A 19,428-nucleotide genomic window follows, 5' to 3' on the forward strand; every position below is an offset into this window, starting at 1 on the left:
AATGTAGTCTTTCTTCATATTTCCTTCCAGGATGACGTCCTTGATAGATAGGTAGCTCCCATCTTAAATCCTTTCCGAAACACTTGCTGGAATTAAACAGTACTTCTGTGTCTTTATATTTTTTTTCTGCTATTTTACATCATGCATTGTAAGCAAGGCTGAAGAGAGGAGTGCCTTCAGTGGTTATCTTCAAATACAAGGAATTGCAGGCTGAGGAATTTGCCCTGGTGGCAGTTTTCTGTCAGAAATGCTAAGATGGTAGCGAATGGAAAAAAAAGGTCTGTGTGAGATGAGACGATGGATCAGGCCAGGATGCAAAAATGAATGTGACATGAATGACTCTTCTGGAGGTTTTCCTTTCCTTGCTCAGCTGAAAAGGTGAAAGCAAAATTCTGACGTATGAGTGTTTGAAGTGCTCTACTGAATATGTTGTTGTATGAGTATCATTCACTACTGTCTGAAGGACACTGAAGGTACTAAGAGAGATATAGATTAGAAGTGCCCTAGATAGACAAGGTATAAAGAAACATTCAAGAATAAATGAAGGTCCAGCTGAGCATTTCAACAGGGATTACTGTATCTAGCTTCACCATACGCAAGCAAAAATGTTGAACTGGTGTGAGCAATCTTCCAAATGTGGAAATAATAGAGGAAGAAGATATAGACAGACAGGAGGTGTAAAATATACAGTGTCTGCAGGGGGGGGAAAAGGGTGACGGTAGAATTTAGATAAACAGTGAATGGCAAGTGGATCCTGATCCTTGTTTCATAGTAGTATCAATGGTAAGTGTAAGTAGAAGCATTAGCTCAAGTGCTAAAACAATTCATTCTAAAGGAACAGCCATTAGTACGCCTTAGGGCAAGGTACCTTCAAAAGGCAATGTGTTAATAAGAGAGCAAACTGATAATGTATGTCACACCTCCAGATTAATTGTCACTTCATCTGTGTAATACTTCTTACCATTAACTAACAGGAGTGTTGTCTTAAGTGTGAAGAGAAATTACAAGAAGGAGAAAAGGGATGAAGGCTAGCAAGAAATCCATAATGTCTTCTGCCCATAAGAAAGCTTTTTATTTCTTAAGCAGCCTCCAGACAAGTTTGCTGTGGTGGCTTTCATCAGTGCAAGCTAACTTGGACTGGAGCAAATCTACTGATACGTAACTGTGCTCTGGTTGTACTATGGGTCAAAGGGATAAAAATGTCTTGTGGGCATTAGACAAGCAAATACTATTTGTATAAGAGCCAGAGTATGTGCACTTGCTGTCCTGCATCTCCTTATCTAGCAGAAGAACCCAGCTTGGAACTCCTTTGCTCACTCCTGTGCAAGGAATCTTTTCTTCCAGTCTACATGACAGAACTGTCTCATGCCACAACCCACTTCAGGAGATCTCATATAATGCAGTTCATCTCAGGGCTGACACTGGAGACAGGTCTTTTTGTTGACTCTTGCAGCTGAAGAGCTCTAGCATTTTGTTGGCTACCTGTCATATTTACTTTCTAGATGCTTCAGCCTCCTGACTCAAAAATTCTTTGCCTGACCTCCTCAAATTACAAAGCAAATTCAAAAATCCATCTCTTTCTTCAAAGTAAGTTTAAAAGGCAAGCCAAGTGTGATGCATTTGTACAGAATAAGCCAGGTCCAGATGCCCAGTAGAGCCAGAAGCAACAGAAAAGATTGCAATTAGAGTTAGAACGGTGTATTGCATTTATTAAAAAAAAAAAATGCTGACAATAGCACCTTGTTACAACCTGACTGTTCAGGTTGGTGTTCATGCTGGGGAGTAGAAGTGCCATCCACTCCAGCAAACTCATCAGTGTTTTGCTATGATTTGTGTTTGTTCTGAAGGCAAGCAGGTAGTATTTATTATGTGTCTATACTAGGGATGAATACTTTGCAGAGAGTGTCTCTGGGTCTTGCTGTACTTTGCAGAATAGCAACATAGGCTATGCAAGCCAAAGGGAGCTCCTGCTAGCAAGCACGACAGAACCCTTAGAAATCATATTTACGCTCCAGAGAAAAATATTTAGGTTGATTTGAGCTTATGACTGTCTTATCCTTTATAGCAAAGCAAAAAGCTATGATTTAAGTAAAACCTTCTAAAACCTAGGTACTGATACCTTGGCAATTTCTGCTTATGATCTGGCACCCAACTTGGTAATTAAGCCTGTCACCCACGCAGTACCCAGGCTTTTGCCTCCAGAGAGAACTAAAGTTTGCCCTGGGTGCAGAATATGTTCCTGTGTGACAGAATATTCCCACAACAGCTTCCTGAACCACGGTGATTAGGGCTGAGTTATCCACAATTACTTACTGCACAGAAGTGACACATTAGCAGATCCCATTATTCTCAGACCATTGCATGGAAAAGATCTGTCAGGCAGGATGAGGCAGTGTCTCTAGATGATGATGTTCCTCTCATCTGAGGTTCAAATGGAGCAACAGGGCAGGACAGGCCTTGCCCCCAACAGTACATGGGAGGCCAAGAGCCAGGGCCATGCATGAGTGTCTATGGTGCAAGTGGAGCCCGCAGGTGGGAGCCACTTGGCCCTGTGTTATGAACGCCTTGTGCCTGTATCCTATAATTAATTACTCAGGTTGTTATTGCAGCTGTCATGTCTAGCCTGCCATTTGGAAAACATTATTTGCTTCTGTATCTAAAAAAAGCCACCTGACAAAATTTGGCTTGTTCTTGAGGGTGTGGCAAGTGTTTGAGAAGCTGATCTAGTGCTTGTCAGCCAGCTATGAGTTGTGAAGCTCTCTCATATGGCCCACAGAGGATGCAAAGTCTGTCTTGCCCCAATGGCATCATGGCATGATATGCACATCTCATTTTCACAAGCAGTGTAAGTTTGTCACCTGGGTATTATTAGAATACTGATAGTAAAAATAGGCCTGTAACCATGGAAAGGTTGGATTTTTTTAAACTGTTTAATTGTTGGTGTTTCTTCTTATTAAAGAGTCTTTAAAGTTCCATGGCCGGTCTAAAAATGTCAGAGCAATCCAAAGCATGGTTTTGTCACAGGTTGGGAAGTAAAGTGAACAGATTTATAGTGGCAGCCTTCTCAGTTTTTTTTCAGCAAAGCTTGATTTCACTGTGAGGCCTCCCCAGTTGTGACCTTCAGGACTAATGTAGAGAACCAGAAGCACAGCCATAGAGCATCTGGAAGTTGCAAGCCATACCAGCATGTTGCCTGCAGGGCTCTTCAATTTATGGTGGATCACAGGACTTTTCAGAATAGAATTCTGTCTGGAGTCTATGTCCATCTGTGAGAACCACCACAAAAGCCCATTTCTGACCTTTGTATTGTTTCTTGTACCTGGGGAAAAAAAAGGTTTTGTTCTGAGGAATTTATGAGAGAGTGTTCATTTGCTCACTCATTACCCATGTTCATACTAACTACACAGATGTATTTCAGATATGTTTTAATGACAACTTCATTTTTAATGTTGGAAATCTCCAGCATGCTGTGTTGGTGGCTATGTGATTTAATCAGAAAATCCTGGCGGAAGGACTGGCCTACATGGCAGAACTTCTGATGCTCATTCCTACCTTCCTTCAAGAAATGAGTATAGCACTGAGATAACCTTGCTTTTCTTGTTGAAGATAATGTACTGAGATCATCCACTAGAGAACATCAACAGTAACACTTCTAAACTTCCCTAGATCCTATTCAGAGTAGGGAGCGCTGCATGGAGAACATGCAGGGTCAGACACTTGGTTTTGCATTGGCACTTGGAGCTGTGCAGATGGAATTAAGTTACCGAATTTGGGGTATGTTAGCTGATGGAGAATCCTATTGGTAGGAGAGAGCTACCTTCTGTAACAGCGACAGGTACTGTTCTAGCTCACTTGAAAGTAGCTGTGACCCACCTCTGGGTTTGTCTCTTAAGGCATGTAAAGGCTTGTAGTTAGAAAATACTGATGTCATTTTCTTATCTAGAACTGGGATAATAAGATGGTTATAGCTACAAATGACTATTTGTGGCAAAAGAAAAAAAAAAAACCTCAGAAAATGTGTAATGAACTTTATAGAGAAGTAGCAAAGGGTGAAAGGACAGAGAAAAATTGGAGAAATTTCTAATATCAAATCAACATCACTGCTCAAAAGAGATAACGCTAAAGGCATGGGAGCACCTAAAGCACAATCCTGACTTGGTCTAAACCTGCATATTTACATTCAGGATCACTGAGATCAGAGCATACTTGTCTGACAGCAGTGTGCACACAAAGGCTAACAACATCATCAGTGATAAACAGCAGTGGGTTTATGAAACGAGAGTAGTCAGACAATAACCTTTCTTGATACAATTAGATAATTAGTGGGCAAAAAGAAAGCAGTGGATAGACTGTCTGTGGGCTGCGCATGAGCTTTTGACACAAAGCTGTGTAAGATCTTATTAGGGAAATTAGATCAAATTGGTTTTGATACAAATCCTGTGAAATGAATCATGGATTAGCTGACAGAGTATAAACGGAAGGCATTCTTTATCCTTCTGCAAAGGTGGTGTCCAAAAGGGTGCTGCTTTGGCTTTAAGTATTCATTAGTGACCTGAAGGAAAATGTAAGAGATTAGTTCTTAAATTTACAGTTGACACAACTGAAAGATATTAGAAACAAATCAGTGTTTAAAAAAAAAAATCTAGGCTAAAAAAATGAGCATTATTAAAAGACCTTGGCTTTGATAAAACAAGTGAAAATTAGTGGTGTGTGCTTTAAAGGTGATATGAGATCTATTTTAGAACAGGAAGAGTCTGAATTTCATATTGTGCACAGCAAGATGGCAAAGCAGCTTGAGTTCTGAGAACTAGTGAGACAGTGGGTATGCAGTGATGTGAGCTGGGGTGCAGGCTAATGGCTAGTGAAGCTACACATGGCTGGCCTGTAAGTCTGCCTGACTGTGCACTTTCTGGAGAGTCTCTCCCCTGAACTGCTGTGGCATCATTGCAGTGTGCGACTCGGGGCACCTTGCTGCAAGACCCAAGTAAGCTGGAATGAGTCCAGAGAAAGGCCACAAAGATGCTAAAGGGATTAGAGGGAATGACCTATGATGAGGAAAGGTGAAAAGAATGAAATGTTTAGAACCTCTAAGCTTGTTACATGGGCACAGAAATAGTAACGGAGTTTCCTGTGCCAGCGCAAAGGAGAGTTGGATCAAGTCTCTCTCCTTTCACTTTCCTATTAAGGTAACCAGAGCTGAGCAAAATGGCTGTTCATCACTTTGAACTCTTTGCAAAAAAATGTTTAACTGTTCTTGAAGTTCAATACATTTTTTTTCTTGCCAGGGGACATACTGAGTCTGCTTAAAAATCACAGTGGGATCTCTGTGGGACTTGTAAAAAGTCAGAGATGGAGAGGCTTAACTCAGTGTCTACTGCCCATTAGTCAACTATGCAAGTTGTACCGGAGGACGCGAAAGAAAAACCCAACCTCTGGAATGAGTGGATACACCCTAGCTCTGGTTTTTGGTCTGTCTTGGTGCTAAGGGCTTTTGTATGTAAAGCACTTGTTCAAACCTAACCAGAACTTGCTATGTGTTACTGTCTCACTGAAAGGAAAAGGAGCATCCTTGACTGTAAGGATGTAGGGTTTTGTTGCTATATTTGATTGACCACCAGACAGTCACTGTATGGCAGCTTCCATAACTGAGGCTGTGAGTTGAGAAGTGAGTTGGACCTAGGACACTGATCTAACTTTTTTTTCTGTTATTTTTTCCTAGTAGACAGAAACACCTCACTGAGTCTGTTTGAGGCAAATCCAGCTTCCCATAACTTGCTGGTGACAAAATGGTGCTAGCCTTCAAGTCTATCAGTTCAGAACTAAGATTTTTTTTACACAGTAAGGTCTGGAGCTATGACAGCAGTTCTGAGAAGTGTTTGCGAACAACTGTCCCGTCCTTTTTGTGATTCCCTGGTTTGTGATGGCCTGGGAGGGCAGTGTTCCTAGGTAAACTGCACTGTGGCATCTTGTCTTGCAAATAGTGATTACATTTACTAATACAGTAGACAGGACTTCAAAAAATACTTCCAAATCTGAAAAAGTGAACAGCCTCATGCTCCGACAACCAGCCATAGCAGTAGTAGCTCTGTTTTCCATATTCAGGTTTGACTTTGGATTTGTAAAGGGTGCTATTAAGATGAGGAGGTGTACCAGGCTGAGTCTGTTTTATACATGGCTAACATGAAGAATGTGAAATGAATATGCTGTACTTGGAGTAGATATAAGCACAGACACAGAAGACTTCTGTCACCTCTGTTTAACCTTAATTCTCTGAAGTCCTACTCCCAGTTTTCAGTATCTTTTCTAATACAATTCAGAATCTTATTTTTTGCTCCTTCATTTCTTCCCAGTCAGTGGATTCTGGGCTTTTTAAGAGACAGAAGCTGGGATTTGAACTTACCTGACTGAATCTGACAGTTCAGTTTACCTCCTTGTCATGCCTTTTTCATAGTGCTGTCCTCTGTCTGCCCTTAACATGCAACTTCAGCTCCTTTTTCTGTGGAGTTCCTCAGTGCAGAAAAGTCTTTTTTATGGTGGTTTTGCTTTCCACTTTGATCCTAATCTCATGTTTCTATGCCTGGTAATCTTCAGGTTTTTATTACATATGCACCCCTCAGGTAGAGAAAGGTTCCAGAATCTGGCCAGCACAGCAGCTTTTTGCTTTGCTTTCTGCTTTTCTGGGAAAAGCATGGGGATTCATCAACTCATCACACTGTCTCTGAGTGGGACTAAACTCTTGATCCCTCTCAAGTAACACCAGGCAAAGCAGCCCAGGAACGTGAGATGCCTGCCCATAGTCTCAAGGTCAACCATCTTGCCAAATAATGGACCTGTATGATCGATTCCTGGAGATGGGAGATGAGGTCAAATGCTGACAATGAAACAGAGAAAGGAAAATCAAGAGATACTTGGGTCAAATGAGATCATAAGGATGTAGAACTGTAAAGCTGTTGTGTATCAGACATATACATTCATATCAGTAGACACACAGAAATGATGTGTGTAATGTATCCACGTCAGTGTTGCTGTGTCACAAAATGTTTTGTCCTGTCACCTGATGGGTCAGACCTCTTGGCAGCAGGCGTTGCCATAAATACCAGGTAAATAGGTTGAAACTGAAATAGAAATGGAAATTACCCACATGACCATGGTGTGGTAACTTTAAACCAGTGGACCTTCCAAGAAGAAATTCAAGCATCTCCAGGCAGTTAAAATTCTTTGGACATGTCATCAGGAAAATCACTTGATCGCATATTTTTAGGTTTTCTTAAAAACTGTTGACAAATTATCTTGCTGGAGAGAAAATCTGACCTCTCAGGTTAATACTATTATCAATTTAAAAGTGTCTGAGACAGAAAACAAAGAGTAGGCATACCCTATCCAGAGAAGAAGTGGAGGTCAATTCTCAGGATGGGAAAGGTTAACATGGACAGCCCAAAAAATTCTGTGTTGAGGTGTTTGATTCATGCATTAATGATCTTCAAAGTGGGTGAGCAGTCAGACTCTGCAGATGACAGTACATTATCAAGAAAGACTGAAGAACCCCAGAGGATTGTACCAACGCTAGGTGTGTGGACAGCACAGTGGTAGCTGAAGTGCACTGCTGACCATTGCAGTGTTGTGTTCCAGAAGGCATTAATTTGATTTTTCATAGATCTTAATGGATTCTAAATTAACTGTAGCAACTCTTGAAAAGATCTGAGAGTCTTAGTAAGTAACTTGCTGATATGGTCTGTTAAAGAACTGATAACTAATTTTATAGGAGGGGAAAACAAGCAAATAATTTAAGGAGTTATGTAAGTGATGGGCTAAAAATAACATTGAAAATATGGAAATGTCGCTAGGTAATTGATGGGATACCTTTGTCTTGACTGCTATCCAGACCATCAGCTGGAGAAGTGGTGGAATAGTGCCAGTTTCATACTACTGAGGAGTTGCCTCAATGAATTCTTCTGTACTGAACAGAAATAGCCAAAGTAGATGAAATTCAGAGATGGACGATGAAACAGATCTGAGGTTTGCAAAACTTCTGTGTGAATGCATGAAGAACAATTATATGGATAATGAAAGTCTGAATTAGGAGAACATAGGAAAAGTACAGGACAGAAGAAGGAGAATTTGCAGATGTCCAGGGAATCTGGGCGGCTGCAAATACAGCATGCACAATAGAGGTGATTGGGTTTTTTTATTTGTTCATAGACTAAACGAGTAATCCTGCAGCTCGTTTTCATATGATATCATCAGAATTAGCAGTGTTCTAAAAAAAGACTGAACTTTCAGATGAACAATAAGATTACCTTTGACTGCAGTTAATAATAATAAAAGCTTTCAAATTTGGTAAAGATGCCATCCCTGCATATACTTTAGAGCATATGACTCTATAAAAAGTGGAAATTTGAGAGTAAACAAAAAAGATTAATATTTAAGATTAAGCTGGATGACGCTTTTGATCAGATCAGTTTCTTTCAGTTTCTGAGCTCCCATTTGAGTGATGTTAATGAAGAGGAGCAGTGAATCCAACATGAAAATAACACAGAGCTTCTGTATTACAAAAGAAAATCCATTCTGAATAGATCCTTCTTGCAGAGTGTGCTTGTGTATTCTGCTTAGAGCCAGGGCAGGGAATCCTGAACTAATTGAGAATCTTTTTCATTTGACCAGCCACAGATAGGCTCACTTTTTTCTGCTTTCCCAGGGTTTGTCTGCTCTGGGTAGCTTCTGTCTCATCAGCACTGATGCCCCTTCCAAGCGCTAGCCTGTGAACAGCCTGAAATTGTGATTTACATGAATGGCCTAGACTTTCTCTGTGTGATTTGGTGGGAAGTAGGCAATGGTTCTTAGTGATTTGTGTTGTATCCCTGAGGAGAAGCACCTGTGTGGTGTTGGACTGCCTGAGGCAACTGGAATTGGACTGAGGTGGGAAAGGAGAGCTCTCCTTTGACTACTTAGGAGCTGCTTTTAGCCAGGAGGCCACTGAACATCTTTGCTCTCTCTTTGCAGGCTGCTTGGCAGAATGGCCACGGAGGAGCGGCATCTCTCCTCCAGCTGTGGGTCCTTCATCAAAACCGAGCCCTCCAGCCCATCATCTGGCATCGACGCCATCAGCCACCACAGCCCAAGTGGCTCCTCTGACGCTAGCGGTGGCTACGGCATTGCCATGGGTGGCCACCCCAACGGCCTGGACTCACCACCCATGTTCAATGGCACAGGGATTGGTGGTGGGTCCTGCCGTAAGCGATACGATGACTGCGCCAGTGCCATCATGGAGGATTCACCCACCAAGTGCGAGTACATGCTTAATGCCATCCCCAAGCGGCTGTGCCTGGTGTGCGGGGATATTGCTTCTGGGTACCATTACGGTGTGGCTTCCTGTGAGGCATGCAAAGCCTTCTTCAAGAGGACTATTCAAGGTACAGTGTACCAATTTTTGTCAGTCTTAACCAATGATCAGAAATTCCTTAGATGACTTTGATAACCTCAGTGAGTGTATAAGTAGACAAATTGCCGCTCACTGATCTTGTGAATACAGTTCACATATATGGTATATGCCTGTGTCCTGAGTGCCAAAGGCATGCTGCAGATGTGTACATGTGCAGGTCCAACAATACAGCTGAAAGTAGAAGTGCATACGGGCAGGCTCTGATATCTTCAGATGCTTGGTTGTACTTACACAAGCAGACTATGTATGAGCAAACATGCCTGAACACACAGGTACTCTCTCTGCTTCTTACACTCTCTAACTGAAAAAAAAGGACAGAAGAATTCACTTTGCAATAGAAAGCATACTAGTGTGTTGACTAGAGAGCAAGCCATTGTGTTGGTAGCTGGCTGATGTCAGCCCACCACACCAACACTCTCTTGACTTCTGTGAAATGAAGTAAGTCCACTTGTGGGGAAAGCACTCTTTTTTTCTTTTTTTTTTCTTTTTTTTTTTTTTTTTTTTTTTTTTATTTTGTTCATTGACTGGGTCAGTCGTACTTAATTAATACTCCATCACTAGGAATGTTCAATTCTGGAGTGAACAGAGCAATACAGAGTGCAGATTAGCACGGATCTCTACAGAACTGACTATTTTTCATTTAATTTTTTTAAGATTCCAGGTGTATCTCCATGCCACTATACTGCTATGGAGATGATCATTCTGTATTGCCCCACTGAGTCTTCCTTTTTCATTATGCCATGTGGAAAGGGTGTCTATCCCTAGAGTATTGGCCTATGCTCTGGCAGAATTCCTGTGATTTATCATTGCTGAATCTCCTGTGATTGGACTTTTAGTCGCACTTCTGACTGTCAGCACAGACTCTGTTCCTTCTCCAGCACTTGGACCCATTCCCTGTGTTTCTTTTTGGCACGTTTGGGTACTAAAGGAGGGAAAGGGTATTACTCTGAAGCAAAGCCCTTACGGGCTTTTTATACAGGAAGATGATGAAAAACTAACTCCTCATGGGAGCAATACAAGAACTTTTTTGTGGCAGAGCGGAATATAGGCTTAACCTGGGGAGAGGAAAAAGAAATCTAGGAAGTTTTGAGAAGTTGAAAATGATCCAGAGCAACAGTAACTAGAACCTGTAATCAGCCTTAGTATTACATCAGCTGATTTCATCCTAGGAAAGGAGACTGCTTCTCTCCAAGCCCTCCTGCCCAGCACAGCCATATTCTCCCTGTGGTTCCCTAATTGATTGCCTGTTAACGTGTAACAGATGGGGGGAAGGAGTAAGTGAAGATTTCTCTCACCCTGTCATCAGCTTGTGTTAGTAACCGAGGTACCAAAATGCTTCAGTTCCCAGTAGTGGGAGAGCCCAGTGTGTTGTGCCAAGTGTGAATGGTTCTAGCTATGGAGCTGAAGGCTGAGCCTAGGGAGATTGGGTAGGCAATAGGATTGCACGTTTTGGTTGACTCAGGAAAATGTAAAATTCCTAGGGCTGTGCTGTAGTGATGCTGTATCCACTCAACCCTGTGTACACATGGGAAAGAGCTCAAGTATAACAAACAAGAGACAGGCAAAAACATTTCCAAAAGGTACTCATTCTTCAGCTGTATTACACCCAATTTGCAGACTTTTTTTTGAGTTAAAAGGGCTTTTTGAGGTAAAGTTTGTTTTTTGTTTTTTGTTTTTAATTAAAGTATGGCAGAGCCTGACAGCTCTGCCACTTACTCTTCCTTTCAGCCAGGTGAGTCCAGGCTGTCCTCAACATCATGAAGTCCACTGCTTTTTGACTGATGGGAAGGAGATGGGCTGAAAGCCAGCAGGGATGTGGTTGTGTATCTCTGGTCGTAAAATCATAGAATCATAGAATGGCTTAGGTTAAAGGGACCTTAAAGATCATTTAGTTCCAACCTCCCTGCCATGGGTAGGGCTGCCACCCACCAGATCGAAGTTGCCCAGGGCCCCATCCAGCCTCATCCTGAGCACCTCTGAGGATGGGGCACCCACAGCTTCTCTGGGCATGTTGAAATGTGCTACTGTTGTTGCTTAAGACAGGACTGATTTGAAAGCAAAATTTCATACTAGTTAAATGAAATGAAATAGGTCTGTTACAAGAAAGGTAATGGTTTGAATATTTCTGAATTAAAAACTTTTAAAATTCATATTCCATAGAAATCCTACATAATTCTCTCATCCAAATTTAAGACAAATGCTATGGATACATATTCATAATCTGACTATTCATTCTTGTAGTAGTTTGCTCAGCAGATAGAACATTATAAATCAATCAAATAATTGTCATTAGCTTTTGTTTTTCAGTTCTAACTGGTAAACAGTTTTACTTCTCTGAGCATTAAACTAAGAACAGTGCTACGTAACCATATGGCTGTCCTTATTATTCAACATATTCATGATTATTACTGCCCTTCATCTATTTTTCATTTTCAAATAGTGAAAATTAAGGCTATTTCTAAAATGACCATTAATATAAAATCTTAAAGTCAGCAAAATAAACCTGAATTAAGATTTCCCTCTCTGATCTTTGTGAGTCAGTCTGTTGTGTGCTTGGAACTCATACCCATAAGGTGAAACAACAGGACTTACAAGAATTCATGTTGAGGAGAATTGGGGCATTGGAGAGAGAGAGAGAGAGAAGAGGCATCTTTAACATCATCTTCTGAAAGGCCAGGGTGTTTATCAGGCAAAGCATCTGCATCCATGGATTCTCTGCTTGAGTCTTGCAAACTTCAAACTCTGTGAACATCACTACACAGCTGCTGTGCCTGGATGCCCTTACACCACTAAGGGGCTTAAAATGTGGATAATGCAACTCAGAAGATTTATGTGGATTTATAACAGGCTTGAAACAAAATGTGTGGTCTTTTAGGGCCTCCTGGTTGTATTTATAGTGATCAGCATGGCTGCTGGGAAGGTAAGAGCAGCTGAGAGAGTCTGCACATCTTCCTGAGCGCAAAAGTCTTCCACAAGTGCAGCAAAGAACCTGTGAGATGCAGGAGGGAGGTTTGTGACCCTGCAGTAGTGGCTGTGGCAGTCAGCTCTGTCCTGTCCCTCTGTCCTTCTCATATTTCTCAGATGGGAACTCACAGCAAAAACACAGTGTCTTAGACTTCCGAAAACTTTTGTAGCATGGCTAGAAAAAGCACAGTATTTCCAGGATCTAGTGCCCGACTGCTATTTATTATCATAGCTCTAGTACTTGAAGTCAGAAAATCATCTGCAGTCCAATTCAACCTTGTTAGTTTTGCATTTTATTTTTGCCTCAGTGCATCCGTAGAGATTGCTTTGTGCAGAGGATCTGTTATCCAAAACTTCAATAGGTAAATACTTCCGTGTCAGAAACCTGTCTGCAAGAAACTATGTCAGGCTGAGAGAAAGCTGTGTGCTGCCCAGGGCTCAAGTCCTGCAGCCACATGCAGGCAAGAGGGTGACTTGACCAACACTGCAAAAACGTCCAAGTCCTTTTGCATGGAGCAAAGAAGGCAAACAGTGCTGGTACTACACCTGGAGAGACCTCTATTTGCTCTCATGGAAATTTTCCTCTGATTTTCACAAAGTACCTGTCCTCACACCAGGACTCAGATTATGATGTCTCAGCTAATTTAAGTGGAAGGTAACAGAGAATCCCCTGCATGCTTCCTATGAGCGTTCCCTTGTCCTGCTGTAGAAGAGATTGGACTGGTGCCCACTGAGAGCAGAGACACTGCTGGTCATTCACCATGGGCCATTTTGCAGTTTTTAGGTCTTTTTTCAGTGGGACACCAAATGATCACTTGCCTTTGGAATTGGAGAAAAAAGAAAAAACAAAACCAAACAGATTCTGGACAAAAATTTGCAAGGCACGATGCTCTGTGCTTGATAGAACTCCCCTAAACCTACAATATTCTGAAAGCAGTCCTTGAAGGAAAAAAAGAAAAAAAGAAAGAGAGAAAGGATAAAAGGCAACAAATGCATGAGCTGGGAAGGCTGCAAGATGGATTTCCCTGTGAGTTTTTCCCAGCCCTCTGGCACCACAGGACCAGCACTGTGGAACCATGCTGCTGGTCATAACTGCAGTGTGTTGCATCAAATCATAGGGGTGAAAGAAAACTTTTTATCCTGAACAAACAAAACTTGGCATTTAATAGCAAATAGGTTGAAATGTAGGCTTTTCACTGGAATTCAGGGGAAGCTTGACTAAGGAAACAGAGGGCGGGAGAGACGGGTATGCAGCAGTAGCAGGATGGAGCATGCAAGGAAGAGGATAGGGAAAGAATGGTGAAGAGGAGTGCAGAAGAAACCAGAAGGAAATAAGAGGTTCAGTTGTTTGCTTGTTTGTTTCAGAAAGCAGAAGTTGAAAAGGCTTCATCTCTGAGGACTTTCCTGGTTATTTCTGTTTGATTGTCCCTAAGTTTCCTTTCTTGTATGTGGTGGAATAGGCAGGATCTGACTAAGCGGGGTGAGCAGCTTGTGCTTTGAGTGCTATACCAATTCTGAGCTCATCTCCCTTGAGGAACCAAGTCCATAACATGAGCAGGAGCTGTGTGACAAGTTACCACATTCTCCAACCTCCGAGAGTCGTTCTCCCCTTCCCAGATCCTCCCCTTCCAGAGAGGACGTGTCATCTAGGAGACTCCAATTTTCAGGTATTCCAATTATGTGTTCACTGAATATTTTGTTCCAAACTGTTTAACAGTCAAAGGTCTCTATTTTGCAGAAAATAGGGTAATTTTACAGTTCTCCAGCATAAAAATACATGACCTGTCACTTCAATAGTCCTTGGCTGTTCCTTAGCATCTCTCATCTAAAGGCTATAAAGTGCAGTTAGACCCTAATGAATCAAGACTCACGATCCCCCCAGGAGACAGGTTTGGTAGCTCACCCAATTTTGATGATGGGAAGACCAGGACACAGAGAGGAAGTGATTTGACCTCCAAGAGGAAAGCTCAGAATAAATCCAGACTTTGATCTGGTCAGCAGCCACTTGGTTTTTTTGAAGCTGTTTTTTAGGTCAGCCTTGTGTGGTGGCATCGGTGAGGTCCTAGCAGGTTTTTTGGATCAAATGTAAATATTACCTAAATCAAGGAAAGCTTTTCTAATAAATGACTGTTCAAAGCAAGGCCTTGTCTACTAGATTATCCCATTTTCTTGCCTTTTCTTTCTAGGTCACATAATCTACAATTCACAATACAATACGTGCCACAAATTTATACTCGTATAAGGACTTGTCTGTCTGAGCTCTTGTGTGCACAGAGGCCCTTCTGCACCCCAGCTGCTGTAGCAAAGAGGGAGCACTCTCTAAGCGCCAGCAGCCAGGCTGATGGTGTGACCGCCAGCCGCTGTGAGGCTGCTGGAATTCCGATGAGTTAATCTCATCACTTTATCATAGGGCACTTACAGAAATTACAGGAGCTGCGAGCAGCTCGCTGTGCTGGCAGCCGGCCCCAGGACCCATAAAAGAAATTGAGAGAACAAACAATGAAAAAAGTCAGAGAACTTTGTTACGAAGTTTTGGAGATGAGCTTTTCTTGGATGAATTCTGCCTGGGTAATGCTGATAGTGCCTTCCCTGGTGACTGCCTGCAAACACTTGGATATTGCCCCCAGCTGTAGCTTTCAGTCCATCCAGTACAGGGTGCATTTGGGGCTTGATAAAAAAAAGTCTGTTTAGCTTGGCAGCACTGTCTTGCATCTCCTAGTGTCAGTTCTTTTGTGGAGAGAACACACTGGGCTTCACCTCTAGCATTTACCCAGCAGAGCGGGCTGCAGGACATGGTTGCTGGTGCTTTCTTCCTTGAGACTGGGAACGGGGTATATGTAAGAACATGCAAACCTGCGTTCAATGTGAAGGCAATAAGACACGCTGAAAGGGACGTCCCACTGGTAGGTGTATTTTTCTCACTTTTACATACCCATAAACCCTATGGCTGCAGCACCGCATGGTGGCTGCTGTGTTGCCATACAGGAAGGGGAGCTGGCCCAGTGGCCACTCCCTTCTGATGCTTTAACAGTTGTGATCCCAGTACAGAATGCCTTTGAAAGCTGCATATTCAAATTATATGTCCCTATATGGTACATACGATACCCAGTGCTTACTCTGACACTTTCACAGTTGAGTTGTGATCTAGGCTACATAGACCACTGCCAGTACTTTGTCAGGGGGAGGCATGAAGAAGTTGAAGGATCTGCCTGACTCATTGTAGAGGGACCTTGAACTTCTGGAAAGGGCTGTCATTGCCTTCTGCTGCTGTTAGGGCTCTGTGCCCCCTTGGGTGTCTCTGTCTTAGGGGCTGAATTTTTGGCCTTGAAACCATAAAAAATGAAATATTTTGCTCTCCAAAACCCTGGTGCTGGTTTTGGTATGCAAGGTGAATATTGAAACTAAGACAAGACCTTCAAAAGTGAGATTATGGTGGAGTTTTATTCCAGGTTTGTTCCTGCTCTGTTCCTTCCTGTGCTGGGCACAGCAAGTAGAGATCAGGCCTCTGTATTCAGAAATCTGTAAGGCAGTGGAGCTCTGTGTCTAGAGCAGGAGTTTATTACCCTGAGATCATACCTGAATCTCAATTTCCAGCTCTCTGAGAACCTTGGTACATTGCTAGCTATTGAAATTCAGGTGCTGCACAATGACCAAATACGGTCTGAATGGAAGCAACTTGTGCAACGTTTTTTTTGTGTGTGTGGACAAGCTGCATTTTGGGCATGAAGGAACAATGGTGAGGAATGAGGTGGACAGCCTGGAGCTTAAAGTCAAGTTGCAGGTCTTGTGACAAGATAGAGGGCAGGTTTGTAACTAGCAGGCAGATAATGTCTGTACTTCTAGGGGCTGTATGCTTCTGAGGTTTCACCCAGCAAGGGCCGAGCATAATGAAATAAATAAAATGGTGCTTTCCTCCTTTTGAATCTATCTCTCTTTTAGGTCTGATTGTCAGTGGATTCTCTGACTGCTTAGTTAGTCCCAAGATCTAGTTATCACCCCTAGAATCTGTATGCATATATGCAGAGAAAAGAAGGGTCTTGAACAAGAACTAGAAATCCATTGCATATCTAGGAACAAAAATCAAGTGTCCTGTCCTGGTGTTACTGAACTGGGAGCTTCCCTTCTAATCTGGTGGCATACAAAGTCCAGGCTGTGTCCCCTCTCTGCTCTCACATGTGCTCTTTCCTACAGCTGTGAGTGAACTCTTGGCTCTCAGTTTCCTGCTCTGAACCACCAAAGCAACCTTTCCATCCTTCTGAACTAATTGTAGATTTTAGAAATCCCTTTTGGAGCTGCCTGTTTTACCTAGTAGCCAGACTGCCTAGCAATACATTATCACTGTTGACGCCAGGTTTCTGGTCCTGCTCCACAGCAAAAACTGAATAGTCCTCTTCAGAAGCATCTTCACAGTCAATGTCAGGATGAAGACAGCTGTTTCTGTTTGTTATCTTCTAGGGCTAAATAATTGCTGCTTTACATGTCATTCAGTGTACTATCCACTCCATCCTCATATCAGACCCCTGCTTCCATGTTTCAGTTACATGCTTGGCTTATTATAAAATACAAAATGAGCAGAAACAAATTTGGGGTGTCTCTTTTCCTGTTTTGTCTTGGAGGTGATGTTGTGATCATAAATGAAAGGAAATAAGGAAAGAAATTATCTTCTCTACAAAGAAATGATAAGGACTATTAACGTAAAACTGAAAAGATTTGCATAGATAGGTTGCATTTTACATCTTACCCATTTTTCTCACCAACTGCTTCCCTGCTACCTGCAGGATGTCACTGACAGGAGGAAGCAAAGGAGGAAATCCCACCTCCTAGCTCTGTGGTACCCAAAGCAAGACAAAGAAGACAGGTGACATCCACCTGGTAGATGTGGAGTGAGATTTGCTCTAGCTCTCAGGGCTTCAGGGAACAGGTAGTAAGTGACGCAGCATAAGAAGTGATGATGTGCTTTGAAAATACTGTGTGCCTGAAAGCCCAGCTTTGAGTCAGCCCCTTAGATGGGCAGGTTTCTCCCAGTACAAACAGCAGTGTTGCTTTTTTTCTGAAATGAGCTCCAGTAAGTAGTGCTGGGTTCTCAAAGAGCCATCCATCACAAGCCAGATGTGGTCTGTGTGTGTGAGCAAATGAGTGAGCAAACATAGAGACCAATGGTTATGGAAATACTTGGGCACTTCAGCCTACTTCTGGGTCAGTGAGAATATGGCTCCTGAGTGACCATATCTGTGTTTGATTGCAGGGAATATTGAATACAGCTGCCCAGCCACCAATGAATGTGAGATCACAAAACGGAGGCGCAAGTCCTGTCAAGCCTGTCGCTTCATGAAATGCCTCAAAGTGGGGATGCTGAAAGAAGGTAAGATGCAGTTGCTGTCTGTCCTGACCTGGAAATCCAGGCCTTGTAGAATCCCCTAGGGCAAATATATGCTTGTGCTCTCAGGTTTTTCTAAAGTATCTCTATATAGGAATTTTAGAAGAGTCAGGATGGGCCGTTACCAAGAAGACAATCCAGAGAGGAGGGTGGTTCTAGTCAGCACACTAATGCTAGGATATTACTTTCAGCGTGATAGCAGATTCAACAGATAACTGGAAACAGGCTGTGCCAAACCGTTTCCTTCCTGAAAGAACCCCAGGCTGGATGGTATTGTTCTCTTTCCCTCCAGGTCATTTTCCAGTATTGAGAAGGAAAGGTTCTTGCTTGATTATGACTGGGTTGTCTGGGCTTAGTAAGGGAAGGATTGAGTTAATGCAAAGCTATGGCACAGTGTGCTTGAAGGTCTGCCCATGTTTCCACTCAGGAGACTTTCTGAAGATGTTGAGGAGCACAGGTTTGTCTGGGAGCTGTGGGTTGCCTGCCCTGCATGCTCAACCTGTTCAGCTTATTGATCTGTTCGGTGTTCTCTAAGCAGTGTTCAGCTTTTCTTGTGCTGCTTTTCCTCCCTTCCCCCCTGCCTCCCCAATCCTTGTCCATTCAAGGTGAACCGCAGGGAATTCAGTGGCAATTAAACACATTCTTATGGATTGGCTTTAAAGCTTTGTTTCCTTTGGGTCCCTCAGGGAGAGGAACCGAGAGGAGGGGGGGTAGGAAGGAGGAGAGCTACTTGTAACCCTCTGAACTGCTGTACCTGACAGAGAACAGTGCCCTCCGTTTGTCTAAAAGGAACAACAGCTAGCTGTGGTCTGCACAAGGCCAGTGTGCTGGAGCCAAAATGCCAGCATGCATCGTGCTTCCAGATCATACCATTTTAGCAGCCAGTGATGAATTGCACGATGTCACTTGAACCTGTATTGCTTTGCACTGGTGCTCTCTCATTTCTTGAGAGGCAAGTTGATGGCAGCCTGTATTGTTAAAAATGTAGATTAGATGTTAAACTCTGTCCTGTTCTTTGATGGATGTGCAGCTTCTGTGGTTAAATATCTTCCTGCTGGAGCACACCAGGTACCAAGGGAAGGAGATGCAGTCTTGTGTAGTCTATCTCTCCCCGGCAGGTTATCGAGTTGGGAAGGTCTTGATCTTCTGCTGGGAGGGAGGCACCTGCTTTGGGATTTATAGAGAAACTCCTTTAAAGCAGCTTTCCTGTGTGTGGTCATTCTGGGGAGCATTATATCCCCTCACTCACATACCAGTCCATGATATTGATGTTGCCTTTAGTGGAAGAGCACATTGGTTATGAGAGAGCCTGCTCACATTAATCATGTAAAACAACCATAAAAATATGATGATGTGGCTCCAGTCGCTCTGCAGAGCAGCAGCACGGGTCCTGGCTTGCTGGCTGCCTGTGTCTGTACTGCCCTTCATCCAAGCAGTTGAGCCTCTCAGAGCTTGGCAGCTCTGAGCAGCAGGAGCCTGTGCTGGCTTGACTGCAGCCAGGGCAACCTCTGCTCCCAGTTCTAGGAGTGTAATGCAGTCCAGAGCAGGGTCTGAACTGTGGCTTAGCCACCAAGTTGTGTGAAAACAGTTAACTCCTACCAGACCAGAGACAGGCTGACAAACAGCATAGTTTCATTCACACCATGCT

At 42.8% G+C, this 19,428-nt stretch overlaps 1 protein-coding gene and 1 long non-coding RNA gene across 2 annotated transcripts in view; one reads left to right on the top strand and one right to left on the bottom strand.

Annotated features, from left to right (window-relative positions):
* The window catches only part of GPATCH2L (G-patch domain containing 2 like), a 187,271-nt gene that overhangs the window by 157,167 nt on the left and 10,676 nt on the right, over positions 1-19,428 (top strand). Inside the window, exons 11-12 of the mRNA XM_042864953.1 lie at positions 9,001-9,410; positions 17,649-17,765. Coding sequence (XP_042720887.1) covers positions 9,001-9,410; positions 17,649-17,735 — 497 coding nt within the window. The 3' untranslated portion in view covers positions 17,736-17,765. The remainder of the gene's footprint in view (positions 1-9,000; positions 9,411-17,648; positions 17,766-19,428) is intronic.
* Positions 1-19,428, bottom strand: part of LOC122176623 — a 157,842-nt gene that overhangs the window by 7,765 nt on the left and 130,649 nt on the right. The window lies entirely within an intron of this gene.

Source organism: Lagopus leucura, unplaced genomic scaffold, assembly GCF_019238085.1.
Source record: "Lagopus leucura isolate 7727_CA_CO unplaced genomic scaffold, USGS_WTPT01 Super-Scaffold_1, whole genome shotgun sequence".
NCBI classification, from domain to species: Eukaryota; Metazoa; Chordata; class Aves; order Galliformes; family Phasianidae; genus Lagopus; species Lagopus leucura.